General features: G+C 29.8%; 5 protein-coding genes across 5 annotated transcripts; 3 read left to right on the top strand and 2 right to left on the bottom strand.

The window, feature by feature from the left end:
• Positions 1-7,270: 7,270 nt before the first annotated feature.
• On the top strand, positions 7,271-7,660 carry GO595_009661 (uncharacterized protein; the record flags this gene model as incomplete). Its single annotated transcript, XM_067923371.1, has 1 exon — positions 7,271-7,660. One exon carries the CDS (start codon positions 7,271-7,273, stop codon positions 7,658-7,660), a length of 390 nt encoding a protein of 129 aa, XP_067770189.1.
• A 309-nt stretch (positions 7,661-7,969) lies between these two features.
• Positions 7,970-8,731, bottom strand: GO595_009660 (THUMP domain-containing protein 1-like; the record flags this gene model as incomplete). Its single annotated transcript, XM_067923370.1, has 1 exon — positions 7,970-8,731. The coding sequence occupies one exon, from the start codon at positions 8,729-8,731 to the stop codon at positions 7,970-7,972; it is 762 nt and encodes a 253-aa protein (XP_067770188.1).
• A 156-nt stretch (positions 8,732-8,887) lies between these two features.
• On the top strand, positions 8,888-10,033 carry GO595_009659 (H/ACA ribonucleoprotein complex subunit 4; the record flags this gene model as incomplete). The annotated part of the gene is made up of 1 exon (XM_067923369.1): positions 8,888-10,033. The coding sequence occupies one exon, from the start codon at positions 8,888-8,890 to the stop codon at positions 10,031-10,033; it is 1,146 nt and encodes a 381-aa protein (XP_067770187.1).
• A 403-nt stretch (positions 10,034-10,436) lies between these two features.
• On the bottom strand, positions 10,437-11,693 carry GO595_009658 (striatin-4; the record flags this gene model as incomplete). The annotated part of the gene is made up of 1 exon (XM_067923368.1): positions 10,437-11,693. One exon carries the CDS (start codon positions 11,691-11,693, stop codon positions 10,437-10,439), a length of 1,257 nt encoding a protein of 418 aa, XP_067770186.1.
• A 358-nt stretch (positions 11,694-12,051) lies between these two features.
• Positions 12,052-13,248, top strand: GO595_009657 (uncharacterized protein; the record flags this gene model as incomplete). Its single annotated transcript, XM_067923366.1, has 1 exon — positions 12,052-13,248. One exon carries the CDS (start codon positions 12,052-12,054, stop codon positions 13,246-13,248), a length of 1,197 nt encoding a protein of 398 aa, XP_067770185.1.
• Between the last annotated feature and the right edge of the window lie 1,622 nt (positions 13,249-14,870).

The raw sequence follows: 14,870 nt of genomic DNA, 5'->3' as shown, positions 1-14,870 counted from the left end.
TTAATGCTGAATTTAGAGATGGAACTTCTTTATTAAGAACTCATACTGGCGATGAAAACGGTGCTCATTTTTATCAACATGTAAGTTATCCAACTTGTTTAAGAAATAAATCCGTTCCTCCTATGAAATTAGGTACAGAAAAAGCAAAAGAAAAGTTTAAAAAAATGTTTAAACATATAAGTGTGGAAACTTATTTGACTTATAATAATAGATTATATAATTACGATTTTAGAGATAACAAATGCATTGAAAAAGGTAAATGTGAATTTGGTCAGCCTTTGAAATTGAAGTTGAATGATGATTTCTTCATGGAAGTAATTACTGGAATTCCGATTATTATAATGCTGTTGTTTGGCGTAATTACAGAAGTAATTGGTTTTGCATTTTATACTTTTTATCATAATAAACCAGATGAAATTGAATTGGACCCAAAGGAAAAAGGTAAGTTTGAAGAAGAAGAATCTTCAGATAGTCAAACATTGTCGGTTTGAAATTAATTAAATAAAAAATTCTTTTCTATTAAATTTATTGTTTATTTCGTTGTTAATTTTATTCATGAAGATTAATGATAAGTAAACTGATGTTCAAAAATGGGGACTACTTTTGATCGTTTTTAACAGAAATACCATTCAAAAAGTTGGATTTGGTGTAACCTCATGAAATAGTCAAAAAGGCGGTGATATCGTTGAAATTGAGTAAAGTATACAATTCTGTGATAAGTGGTCGGATCTATCGTCTGAAATGACCCAAAACTTTAAATCAATAATAAATTGCGTGATCGACTTAGTATAACAAATATATGATGATGAAGTGGAATAATCAGAAAATTCATCTTGTTGTAACATTTCTAAGTTAACAACCCATTCTTCATTTTGTACTGATGAGATAATGTCATTATAATATCGATCATACGTATATTCAATCATACGAATGAATTTCTCTGGTAAGGAATCATATAAAAATTGGGTGGAAATACCAATGGCTTCAAGTTCGTTCGTGGATTCGCTCATAATCTCAATGGACTCATTCAAAAACTGGAAATTGTGATAGAAAACCGTCGGATTCGAAATTGGCAAACTTCGTTCGATTCGAGTGATTGCCCAATTAATAAGACGTGGAAGATATTTGGGCGGAAAGAGTTCTTGAAATAGTTCGGTATATAGCTTGATAAGATGACAAAGTGTGGATGATATAGATTTGACATATTGCAATAAATGGCCAGAATCTTGAAGAGTTGGTAACTGTTCTTTAATGGATTGAGATGAAAGTTTAAGAAACAAATCATTACTCTCAGGTTCGCATTGAAGTGAAATAAGCTTGCGAAACTCAGATTTGGATTCGTTGGAATGTAAATCAATTGACTTAAGTCGTGTTTCAATGTCTTGTTGGAGACGCTTGCGTGTCTTGAAAGCCCATTCTTAAATATCTTTGACCTGAGAAAGTTGCTCATGATTAAGACAATCAACAACAACTCGAATTGAATCATCAATTCGATGTTGTTGCATGTAACAATCATATATTAATGGAGCGTTGATGAGCATTGGGTCCTTGCCAATGATTTCGCTTTGTTGTGTAGATGAATTTGTGGAACTTATTTTCAGCAAATACTGGATCAGGGAAATTTGCTGCATTATGGACAAGTTTTTTGAGTTCAGTGATTTTTTTGTGGAAATTCAGTAAATTCACGTTCAAACATTGAAATACATTGTGAAAGATTCACAAATAATGATGAATCTTTTTCAAGAATATTAACAATTCGTTCATTAATTATGTTTTGCCCTCTTTCGCAATCTAAAATTCATCTTTTAAATTCTTCAAGATCAACATTCGGATCATTGATAACATCATCTACATTAAAATCAGGAGATGAAAAGTTAAATTTACTAGTCATTCATAAGGGAAGTTCGTTGTTATTACGATGTTCAGTTATTGGCTTTAGAGGTGATCCTGGAAGTGGGCCTCTTGATCTTGATTTAGTAACTTTCATGAAAGTTTCTCTTTGCTTGAATAAACTAAACAAAATCAACGGTTTTTGAACGATACTATCGTTGATTGGGCAAACAGGAAATCCAAATTATATATTTTTTGTAAACCCAAAACATTGATTTTTTATAAGGTGCTGCCAAATTTTGAAACAAAATTTTTAATGTCATTATGTGATATATCCTCTTTTTTAAGGAAAACACAGGAAGGTCAGCTGACCCCTTCAAGATTTTGAATGTCAAATATTTTCTTCACAATATTCAATAGGTTTGTCCAATCTGAACTTCCATTAATGGAAAGCCAAGAAAAAGAATCTTTACATATGTTAAAAACTCTCCAAAATATCACATTAAACATGAACGAAAAAAGTAAGTTAGGTGATGTTCAAATAGCTTTAGATCTTTTTAATGTTAATTTTCCATTTTCTTTTAATTTTGTTCTTTGTCATTCAGTATATTCATCTTTTGTTTCTAGAATGAAAGACTTCAACATTTATTTTGAATTTTTACAGGAAGTTGAAGCAAAAGAAAAAGAATTGTTTAAAAATGATTTCAATATTTTTGATATTTTTTCATATATTCTTCTTATCAAAACAACGCAAGAATCAGATTATCTTTTAGAAAAGCTTTATGAAAAAAATATTATTAATGATGAAATTCTTAAGCGCAAAAAGTCATTTTATTTTGCACAATACAAAACTTTAGATGAACTCAAAAATGACGAATATGAACCTTTTTCAGAACAATTTTTAGATAATTATGAAGAACTTTCAAAGAATGATTGGGAGCTTCATAAGCAATTAATCAAAGAAGGAGTCAATCCAAATGAAATTGCAAAAATAATTCGAAATGATGAAATAGAAAAACTTCAAGAAATATCATCACGAGATAATTTTAATTTTAATCAAATAATTGAACCATCACTTTATGAAAGATGTTCATTCATTAACCAAGAAAATGTTACATTAATTGATTACGCAGCATTTTTTGGATCTGTTAAATGTTTTAAATATTTACTTATGAATGGTGCAAATGTTAAAAATACAGGTAAATATGCAATTGCAGGCGGAAACTTAGAGATAATTCATTTATGTGAACAAAATCATTCATCATTTGAAGGCGCATATTCAGCAGCAATTGAATTCCATCGAATTGATATTATGCAATATGTTCATGAAAACGAAATTTTAGACGTAAGATATATAGCCGAATTTGGAAGACAATGTATTTATCATAATAACTATGAACTTTTCACATATTTCAAAGATGAAGGAATGGAAATTGATGATTCTTTTATGAATGAAGCAGCTAAGAATGGAAATATATTTCTTGTTCAATATTTTAATGAAGAGGTTCAAATACCAAATAATGTTTTGGTATCAGCTTCAAAAATCGGGTAATTTAGAATTAGTTAAATATCTTATAACACAAAAGAAAATCAATGTAAATGCTAAAGATATTCAATATTTCTATTTAATGTTAATTTCGTGGGAAATGGATTTCTTTAAAATATTTAATTTTCATTGGTATTGTTTGATACAGCACTTATAGTTGCATCAGAATATGAGAATTGTGGATTAGTTAAATTTCTTCTCGAACAAGAAGATATTAATGTTAGTGCAAGAAATGTTTTTTAGTTTTGTATAAAATATCTTTCTAAAATTTGATGTGTTTTAATGATATTCGGATTTAATTGAAATCATTTGAAACAGCACTTATTTGGGCATCACAAAAAGGTCATATAGAAATAGTTAAATTACTTCTTGAACATGAAGGAATTGATATTAATGCTAAAGATATTTATTTGTTTTATCTAAAATTTATTATAATAATTCAATATTACAAAATAATATTTGGAAATTATTTAAATTATTTTATACAGCACTTATGAATGCATCTAGAGATGGTCATACAGAAATAGTTAAATTACTTCTTGAACAAGAAGGAATTGATATTAATGCTAAAGATATTTATTTGTTTTATTTAATATTTATTTTAATTATTTTATATTTCAAAATAATATTTGGAAATTATTTAAATTATATAAAACAGCACTTATGTATGCATCTAGAGATGGTCATACAGAAATAGTTAAATTACTTCTTGAACAAGAAGGAATTGATATTAATGCTAAAGATATTTATTTGTTTTGTTTAATATTTATTTTAATTATTTTATATTTCAAAATAATATTTGGAAATTATTTAAATTATATAAAACAGCACTTATGTATGCATCTAGAGATGGTCATACAGAAATAGTTAAATTACTTCTTGAACAAGAAGGAATTGATATTAATGCTAAAGATATTTATTTGTTTTGTTTAATATTTATTTTAATTATTTTATATTTCAAAATAATATTTGGAAATTATTTAAATTATATAAAACAGCACTTATGTATGCATCTAGAGATGGTCATACAGAAATAGTTAAATTACTTCTTGAACAAGAAGGAATTGATATTAATGCTAAAGATATTTATTTGTTTTATTTAAAATTTATTTTAATTATTTTATATTTCAAAATAATATTTGGAAATTATTTAAATTATATAAAACAGCACTTATGTATGCATCTAGAGATGGTCCTACAGAAATAGTTAAATTACTTCTTGAACAAGAAGGAATTGATATTAATGCTAAAGATATTTATTTGTTTTATTTAATGATTATTTTAATAATTTGATATTTCAAAATAATATATGGAAATTATTTAAATTATTTAATACAGCACTTATGTGGGCATCTGCAAAAGGTCATACAGAAATAGTTAAATTACTTCTTGAACAAGAAGGAATTGATATTAATGCAAAAGATATTTATTTGTTTTATTTGAAATTTATTTTAATAATTTGATATTTCAAAATAATATTTGGAAATTATTTAAATTATTTGATACAGCACTTATGATTGCATCTGAAAATGGTTATACAGAAATAGTTAAATTACTTCTTGAACAAGAAGGAATTGATATTAATGCTAAAGATATTTATTTGTCTTATTTAAAATTTATTTTAATTATTTTATATTTCAAAATAATATTTGGAAATTATTTAAATTATATAAAACAGCACTTATGTATGCATCTAGAGATGGTCATACAGAAATAGTTAAATTACTTTTGTTTAACTGCAATTAATCTTTAATAATGAAAATATCATGTCATTGCTCAAAGAAAAGATTCAGTAAAATTGATGTTCAAAAAATAAGAAAAATATAAAATAATGAACTCAAACTGAGAAAATAAAGATATTCTGATGAATTTTTTAATTTTTATTATGAATTCCTATCGTCACTTGAGTAAAAATCTGTTTTCATATTGAGAAAAAAATATAAAGATCAAAATGGAAATTTCGAAATCAATTTTCCCAAAATATATATTTTTAAAGCCCAATCTTATTTATTATTGATGTATATTATATTTTATAGGGTAGTTCTTGAAATCTTCAGGATGATTTTTTTCATTCAATTTTATTCATTTTATGATCACTTTATTTTAAATCGTTTCTAAAAAGTTCTATGAAGTGGCGGTGGGTTTTTTTCTAGCTATAATATCAAAATAAAGTAAATATTAAAATATATATATTATATTGCTTAATTTTAATGATTTCCCAAGATATTTATATTTCGATGGTCAAAAAGTGCTCAAAATTTGGTTTTTTGTGTGTGTTTTGTTATGTGATCATTTTCAAAATTTTTGTAATTAAAATAGCTTTATTTGGCAGATAGAAAACAAATATGAAAGAATAAAAAAAAGCTCCTCTACATTAGTTACATTATAGCTATCTAAAATTATTTTCAGATGCTGATTTGAAATATGATAAATTGTGATTGATATTAAATAAAAAACAAAACACAAATAGTCGTTCGTTCCCTTCCACCCAAATCTATATTTAATATCATAAAATTTAGCAATAATTATTCCCCACTTTGGGTGAAATCCTCACAACTTGAACCTTCTACATTTAAAGACGCCATCAAATTTATTCAAAACATCTCTGATTCTGGCGCAGACATTCAAGGCCTTCTTCCTGCTCTTGAATTTATTTTCAAAGAAAAACCGAAAACAAGGCGTCAAATTTTCATCGTCGCTCAGGGCACCCCCGATAGACAAACTGAAATTTTCGAACTTTTTGAGCAGCACAAAAGTGACACCCGATGTTATCCCATAATGGGATTCCCATTGGCTTTAGATTTCATGTTGATTCCTATTATTAATTTAATTAATTTAATATTCAAAGCGTAAGTCAGACAAATATGATGCAAAATTGCTTTATTTTCCACTTCAGGCATGTTTGAATAAGAATGAATACAAAAAAAGATATAATAAACAAAACTTGTTTAATAATTACAAAAGCGTATTCTTTGCTTAAATCAGAAATCAAGTAGTATTAAGGTTGATCATCGGTCATTATATATGATTATTTATTAGATATATTTATGTTCTTTCATTGCCACCTGAAATTGCTTTTTAAAAATAGTGCAAAAAAATGGAAACACACTATTCAAAAAAGTGACTTCAAAAACCTATCGGAGCGGTTATTACGTAATCACAAAAAGTCGTTGATATGATCATAATAAAGTGACTTTTTTGCATTTACATTCTGAATTAATGTTTCCCTTGATTCTTGATAGCCCTTTTATGCATTTATCTTCTTTGCTCAAATATTGTTGTTTAGCTGTATCTGCAACATCCCTATTAACATTATTTAATCAATGAAAGCATAAAATAAACAAAAATTATATAATTCTTCAATGTTTATTGTTTTTTCGATAATAATTTTACAATCAAAATACAGTTATTTTCTATTGAATTAGTTAACCCATTTTCACTTTTTTAATTTTGTCAAACTTGTCATGTTTTGAGAGAATCGATCAAATAGATCTTCACTGATTCACTTCCTCGTAATTTTGCTTTTAAAAAATTTCACCGGCCATATTTTGTTGTTAAATGATAAGTATGTTTGAAATCTTTTAATTTTATTTTGAAGAATGATCGAAAAAAATAATATTTCTCAAAAATCAAATTTCACATTATCATTAAAATATCTGTCATCACGTTGCTTTGTAACCACTATTTTCATAAAAAATAAATTATCGAATTTCGAAATATTTGCATTTGACTTTTGACGGTTATAAAAGGGCTTTTTGTGATAATTATTTCAATATGGAACTTTTTGAAAAAGTGCTGTTAGCTTTGTACTTTTTCAATAATTCGGCGGGCGAATTAAACCATATGAACGAAATTCAAGCACAGAATCAAGTAGGCGATGAAAATCAAGAGCAAATGGAAAAATTTTATCAGCAGTATCAGAATTTAATGCAGCAACAACAACAAACCAATAACCAGTCTGATATCGTTGATCTTAGTTATCAACGAAACTTATACTCAGAAGCCTCTGCAGAAAAGAAAAGGATAACAGAGCGCTTAAATGGTTTCAACCCCAGAGAAAATAATGCGTGGAAAGAAATTTCAAGAAGATTTGGAGCAAGTATTAAACACCCAGAATTATTGAGTATTGCTACAGTACTCGCAAATTATGCAAATGTTCGGCTTGATCGTGATGCAAAACGTAGGAAAACAGTTTTGATAAAATGGTTTCAAGAAAATTGGGCAACTGTTTCACCCTACCTTGATTATGTTGTCCTTGAAGATAGCCCTCAAATTCAACACTAGTTATACCCAAAAATTTCAACAAATAAATCTTTTTTCATTTGGAATTTTATTCCATAAAGGTAAATTTTTTGGATAATTTCTAACAATTTTGATACAACAGAAAGAAAATGAAAATAAAATAATTAAATAAAATTTCGATTTTAGGGAAGGTGCAAGCGAGAAAAGAACACTTTAAACATATTCCAAAGCCGTTTAATATGTTCTTTTTTAATAAACCAGTTAAAAATTGAAGCAGTGTTTCAAAAAGTTCTATCGTTGTGTTTGCACAAAAGATATAACGATCATTTTGTACTCAAAATAAGTTGTATTTTATTCATTTGTATTTTCTGTGTTTTTTGTTTGTACTCGCGCACAAAACTTTGGAACATTGCACCCACAAAGTTCCTTCCAATCTGGAACAAGTCCAATGTATAAGTTCCTTCCTAATGATATCCACAAAATTGCAGAATCACCATTGTGATAAACAGCACGATGTTGACCAACAAGATTCATAATTTTCTGATTGAGTTCATCATGCGTTTCTTTTTGACCGTCACCTTTGTGTTTTCGTTGGATAACTATTTCATATTGAATCTGCTTTTCTGGTGTAAACATTTTGGGAAGGAGTTCAGCTAGAATTGGTAAAGATTCATCAGAGTTTGGAAAGGCACTTGCAAGAATTGGATACATTCTTACTACATGTTTTGTGAGTGATTCACAATTCTGAGATATGTAATTGAAGTAACGTCTGACGATTTCATTAGGGTCGTCTTGCTCAACAGTAAAGCGGATAAAACAATTTCCGGTAACTTCTGATATGTATGGTACGAATCTTGCTTTTTGTGTTTTTTGCTGAGATCTTAGTGCAGCCAGCTCAGATTCGAGTGATTCTTCTGCGGGTGTTTCCTGCTGTTGTTGTTCTTCTTCTGGTAATGGATCTGAAAATCTTTCTAATACACTTATTGCTTCATGCATGCCACGATTAATAGAGTGAATATCACTCGTAATTAATACGCCTTTAGAACCCTTTGGTGGCACTTGTAAATTTTGTGATTTTTTGTTTTGAAAGTAGGATTGCTTTTTCTTGCCCATGATATGGCACTTTTTCTATTCTACTTACGGTTATATGGGAATATACTTCAAATTCTTATGGTACTAAAACGACTTGTAGGTCGACCGTTTGATTGTGTAAAGATATCAAAAAATTGAATAACTTTGTTTCGATTTGGCGTGACCATCAATTCCAAAATGAGCGAAATTCCAGACACTTCAAATTGGCCATTACTCCTAAAGAATTATACACAACTTAACACTAAAGCAGGAAACTTTACAGCACTTCCAGATGGCTATTCTCCACTTAAACGTCCACTTAATGAACATCTCAAGTATGGTGTTATCAATCTCGACAAACCAGCTAATCCATCCTCACATGAAATTGTTTCATGGGTTAAACAAATATTAAAAGTTGAAAAAACCGGACATTCCGGAACATTAGATCCAAAAGTTACAGGAGTTCTTATTATTTGTCTTAACAGAGCCACTCGCATAGCTAAATCTCAACAAAATGCAGGTAAAGAATATGTAGCTGTTCTTAAACTTCATGATACCGTTCCAACTCAAGAATTAGAATCTGCAGTCAAATTCCTCACAGGCCGTGTCTATCAATGTCCTCCATTAGTTTCAGCTGTCAAGAAAGAACTTCGTGTTCGTCATATATATTCCAATCAAATAGTTGAATATGATCCAGAACAAAAATTAGCAATTCTTAAAGTTGCATGTGAAGCCGGAACATATATCCGAGTTCTTTGTGAGCACATAGGTTTAGTCTGTAAAGTTGGTGGAGAAATGGCAGAACTTCGACGTACACGGACAGGAAATATCACTGAAGAAAATGGACTTGTTACGATGTATGATGTCTTAGACTCCAAATGGCTTCTCGACAAGCGCAACGACGAATCGTACATCAGACGAGTTGTGCGACCGTTAGAGTGGATGTTAACTGAATACAAACGAATCGTGATCAAAGACACGTGTGTTGATGCTATATGTCATGGCGCCAAGGCAATGATTCCAGGTATTATTCGATATGATCCGAACATTGAAACAGGTGATACGATAATTTTGATATCCACAAAAGGTGAAGCTATTGCTTTAGCTATAGCGCAAATGCCTTCTAATTTGATAATGTCTTTGGAACATGGCGTTGTTGCTAATATTAAAAGAGTTATCATGGATAGAGGTACATACCCCAAGAAATGGGGATTGGGGCCTGTGGCAATGGAAAGAAAGAGAATGATAAAAGAGGGTTTGTTGACAGATAAGGGTAAGCCAAATAATAAAACACCTCCAAATTGGATGAGAAACTTTTTGGAAGGAAAACTTAAAAATCAATAAATATTTCAATTTTGGTAATTGTAACAAATGTTTTTCGAGATCTGCAAACTCGATTTTTCTTATGTATCTTTATCCATGATAACTCTTTTAATATTAGCTAAAAGATTGGAATCACCCAATTTGATTAAACATAGCTCAAATAACTCAATCCATTTTAAATGATTCTCCAATTATTAAACAATGAGGAAATGTTTATTATATACAATTCGACGTCAAATTTTTGTTTTATTGTAACATCATAACAATTCATAAAATGGTACAAAATGATTTAATATTAAATTCAGTTCTTTGTCTTTCGCACGTACTATTTCTTTATTGCTGTTTTGCTTTGTAATCAAACCTCAGAAGAAGTTTCAGCGAATGAAAATTACATTCAAAAGAAGTAAAAATCATTTTATTATTATTAAACTTGTACAAAAACATGTATTGAACCATCCGCTCCACCTGTTGCAAACAAGTGCTTAGTACAACTTGGTGAGCTTGCAGCGCAACACAAAATCCCTTCTCCATATTTATCCTTATGAATTGAGTCATCGTATTCCATTTTATAAGTATCGACTCTCCAAACTCGAACTTTCAAGTCGTGACTTGTTGACACGATAAAATGTCCACAAGGAGTTACTGCTACACCGGAAACAGGTTTTTCATGTGCTACAAATTCTTTTATAAGTTCCATCTTTTGTATATTAATAATTCGTATTTGATTATCTTCGCATCCTAAAACTAAATGTCCTTCGTTTTTAACAATCGTCATCGAATACGCACGTGATGGAATCGTTGTTTGCCCAATTTCTTCATTAACTTTAAATAGTTGAATAACATTGTTATCGTTGCATACAACGTATTTATCGTCGCCATAACCGCATACAAAAAGTGGCTTTGATGCGGTTTTAACGTTCTCCGCAATCCCATCATCGATGTTGAACATTTTAAGGGTTCCATCAGACGATGCGGTGATTGCTTTGTTGCCTACAATGTCAATGGACCAGATAGAATCAGAGTGGATCTTATAAAGTTTTGTACGATGATGTGTAACTACTCCATGAGTATCATATAACGCACAGCCAATAACTGGCATCTCCCAAACAGCAACATTACCTTCTAAATCTCCACTAAGCATCATTTGAACACCATCTTTCATAAATGATTTAAGAACAAGAACTGGAGCTGGATGTCCACGAAGAGAAGCAATATTAACAGGATTTCGTTTGACTTTTCTCTTGGTGGCTGTTGCTGGTTTGGGGTCAATGTTAATAACTCTGATTGTGCCATCATCTGAGGCTGATACAAGAATTGGTTGTGTTTGGTAAAAACAAAGTGCACGTACACAATCTAAATGAACATTGAGTGTATTTCTTGGACGATATTTGTAAGGTTGTGAGTGGTCAATTGATTCTGCTTTGGGAGGTTCAGCCGTTTGTAATACTTTCCGCCTTGGCGTAACGATGCTCGCTGTTGGTGAAGATTGAGGCTGAACACCAAGCAACTTTTGAAGTTGGAATATTTGTTCTTCGAGTTCTTTTTGACACATCATTCTTGCAGCTGCTTTGCCTGTTAGAATTGAAAGCTCGGTTTTCAACTTGTTACGCTCCTCCGCCCACTCCTGTGCGCGTTCTTGATGAAGTTTAACTCTTTGAACTAAAGATTCCAATGAACTCATTCGAGATTATTTTTGTCATAACCGCTTTTTCAAAACGTAAAATGTCACTTTTTCTAGATATCCAATCTTTTTTCCATGTTAATTCCATTAGTTACTTGGAAGTTTCAACTTTCTTGTCTCCTAATACATGCCTTAAAGAGAGTTTAAAAAAGTTTTTATCAAAAATTCATATTTATCAAATATATAAAATTAAAACATATACTTTTGAAAATTAAAATTTAAAACATACACTTAATTTGCTTCAAAAAGAGACTACACCCATTAAATAAAATTCCACAAAGATGAAAAAGATTTGAGTAGTTTTTAAAGAAGGAAATGGGGTGCCCCATATTAACGGTCGCAAAAATCGCGTTGGTCGATGGAAGCATTCCCAGAAGAAATTCAGGAAATTATAAAAAAGAATGAAGACCCAGGAAGGAGGATACGTGCAAAAGAAGAAAAAGAAATGGCAATCAAAACAATTTCTGAGTTCATTCGATCAAATAATTCTTTATTTGAAAATCTTCTTGATCAACTACTAAAAAAAAGTTCTTATGCATCGTGCAGGTTATACAATGATATTATCAAGCAAATTATCAAAGAAAATCCACCACTCAAAGCAAACTTAATTAACTATTTGATGACATTTGAAACAGAAGAACTATTCCAACCACAGACATGCATAGAAGCATTAGAATCATATTTTTCACTTCTTGCTGCATATATTCCACGTTTTAATGATCAATCAGATGCATCAATAACATTTGAAGAATTATGCGACTATCTCAATGGGAAAGAACTAACTCAGTTACAGTTGTGCCTTCTTCTTCACTATAAAAATCAAATAAAGAACATTAATGCTTCCTTATTCAATGTCTTTGAAGAAGAAGAAAAGAAAGCAGAAGCAATTGCTAGTTCTCTTAAAGCTTGTTACTTCATACCCAAAGTGTCTAATCAAGATTCTGATGATCCAACAGTTTCCAAATTTGGTGGAGCATGTCCTTACTTACCAAGCCAAGGCAAGCATATATGTCCTAACGAAGGCTGTGGGGAAGAGGCGGATCTAGTCTTTTCTCTTTATGTTGGATCTCTTCCAGGTGAAATCCAACAATATTTTCCAGAAGACAAAAGGGAGACGTTAATTGTTGGCACTTTTTGTACCAAATGCGGAAGTCAGCTTCCAATTTCAGTTTATACGAAAGAACAGATCCAAGAACTTGAGTACGCAGACCCTTCAGACAAACCATTCAACGAACCAAGAATTGTGACTGGATGGAAAAGAGGAATGATGACACCTAAGTCATTAGAAAATAATAATCAAGCATTAACCGGGCTTTCGGCTCCTCTGGACATTTATTTCGTGAAATCAAAACTTCAAAAATTATCAAGTCCAGAATCACCAACTTATATCGGTGGATATCCTGATGGAGACCCAAAGAATACCATTTCTCCTGCAAAGCTTTTACTTCAAATGGGAGAATCAGAAGCATCAACTAATTCTTGGGGTGAATATGGAACAGCTCAAATTTGGCTTGGAGCTGATTCATCTCTTGAATTTGTCATTTCTTTTGAATAAATCATTTCTTGTGTTTTTTAGAGCTGAATGCATGAAAACAACAAATGTAATATGGGCTGCCCCATAAAATACGTTAAATAAATGGGGTACCCCAATAGATGGATGAAAGGAAAAAAGAAATTGAAGTAGCATTATGTAAAAAAATTGCAGACATGACAAAGACAGTATTTAAATTACATTCAGAATCAAATGCAACCAAAGAGTATCTTGATGAACTCAAAGAATTTTATAATGATGAATTTAATGAAATCAAAATAAAATCAAAAGAAATCACAGATGATGTAAAAAATAAAATAGACCTGATAAAAAGGGGGAATAATATTTTAAATAAATCAGAGGAAAATTATGATCAAAATTTCAAATATATAAAAGAAAAACTGGAAGATCAAGTAAATTCCATTACAAACCAAGCTAAAAGAGATATTCAATTCCTTAAAACACAGATGAATGAATTGAGACATAAGATGGAAGATCAACGAAAATTATTCCAAAAAGCACAACAAGAAATCAATGTAACAACTACATCTGTTGTCTCTACCATAAAAGATAATCATCAAAAGGAGTATTCAAAGCATTTAATTGAAGCCAACAAACAATTTAATGATTTAGTTATACAATCTGTCAAGCGCGAAGAAGATCTTCGTAAGCGTTATGAATTAGAGATAACCAATCTTCGTAATTCAGCAGCTGAAGGACAACGTTCTGCGTCAGAAGCGCTTACACTTCAAGAATCATCCATCAATAATCGATACAACGAACTTCTTCTTGACAAAGAATCAATTTTACAGAATATTAAATTGTTCAATGAACAAATCGAAATACACCAAAACAAAACAGAACATCTTTTACAAGAAGCTCAATACAAAAAGAACATAATCGAAGCATCGCATTCAGAATCGATTAACAATTTAAAAGTTAAAATCGAAAATTGCAAAAACAACAAAGAAGCCGAAATACGTAAAATCAAAGAAGAAGCAAAACGTGACAAAGCAAAATTCGAAGTTAAATCAATGCAACTTAAAAATCAAATTGAGTTTGAGAAAGAACTTCGAACTAAAGGAAATAATATAAGTGAACAATATAAAAAAGAAATGAACGAAATTGATGATAAACATCAAATTTTTTTGGACAATATAAAATCAATTAACGAAAAACTCGAAAATGAATTTTCGAAAATCGAAAATGAAAATAATTATAAAATTGAACAAATCGAAGAATTTATTAATGATGAAGAAAAAAGACACAAAGAAAAGATAAAAGAAATTAAAGAAAATCATCGAAAAACAATGAAAGAGATTCAACAAAATCAAAAAGAAGAATTAGAAAACATTTGTTTAGAATTAAATTTTGGCCCAAATGATAAAATACAAAATTTATTAAATGAAATCCAACAAATTCGAAATGATATCGAAATATTAAAAGATAAAAACAATTTCGAATATCGAATGAAACAAAAGAAACTAAAAAATGATAAAGAAAAAGAAAAATATGAAAGAACAATCAAAGAAATAAAAAATAATCATCAAAAAAATATCGAAAACTTACAAAATGAAATCAAAAAGAAAATACATTCATTAAAAATGGAACATAAACAACAAATGAAACAACTTGATGAAATGCAA

The sequence above is a fragment of the Histomonas meleagridis genome (genome assembly GCF_020186115.1).
Source record: "Histomonas meleagridis strain 2922-C6/04-10x chromosome Unknown contig_92, whole genome shotgun sequence".
NCBI lineage: Eukaryota > Parabasalia > Tritrichomonadida > Dientamoebidae > Histomonas > Histomonas meleagridis.
The sequence above is the reverse complement of the archived record's forward strand: the minus strand, read 5'-3'. Positions and strand labels throughout refer to the sequence as shown.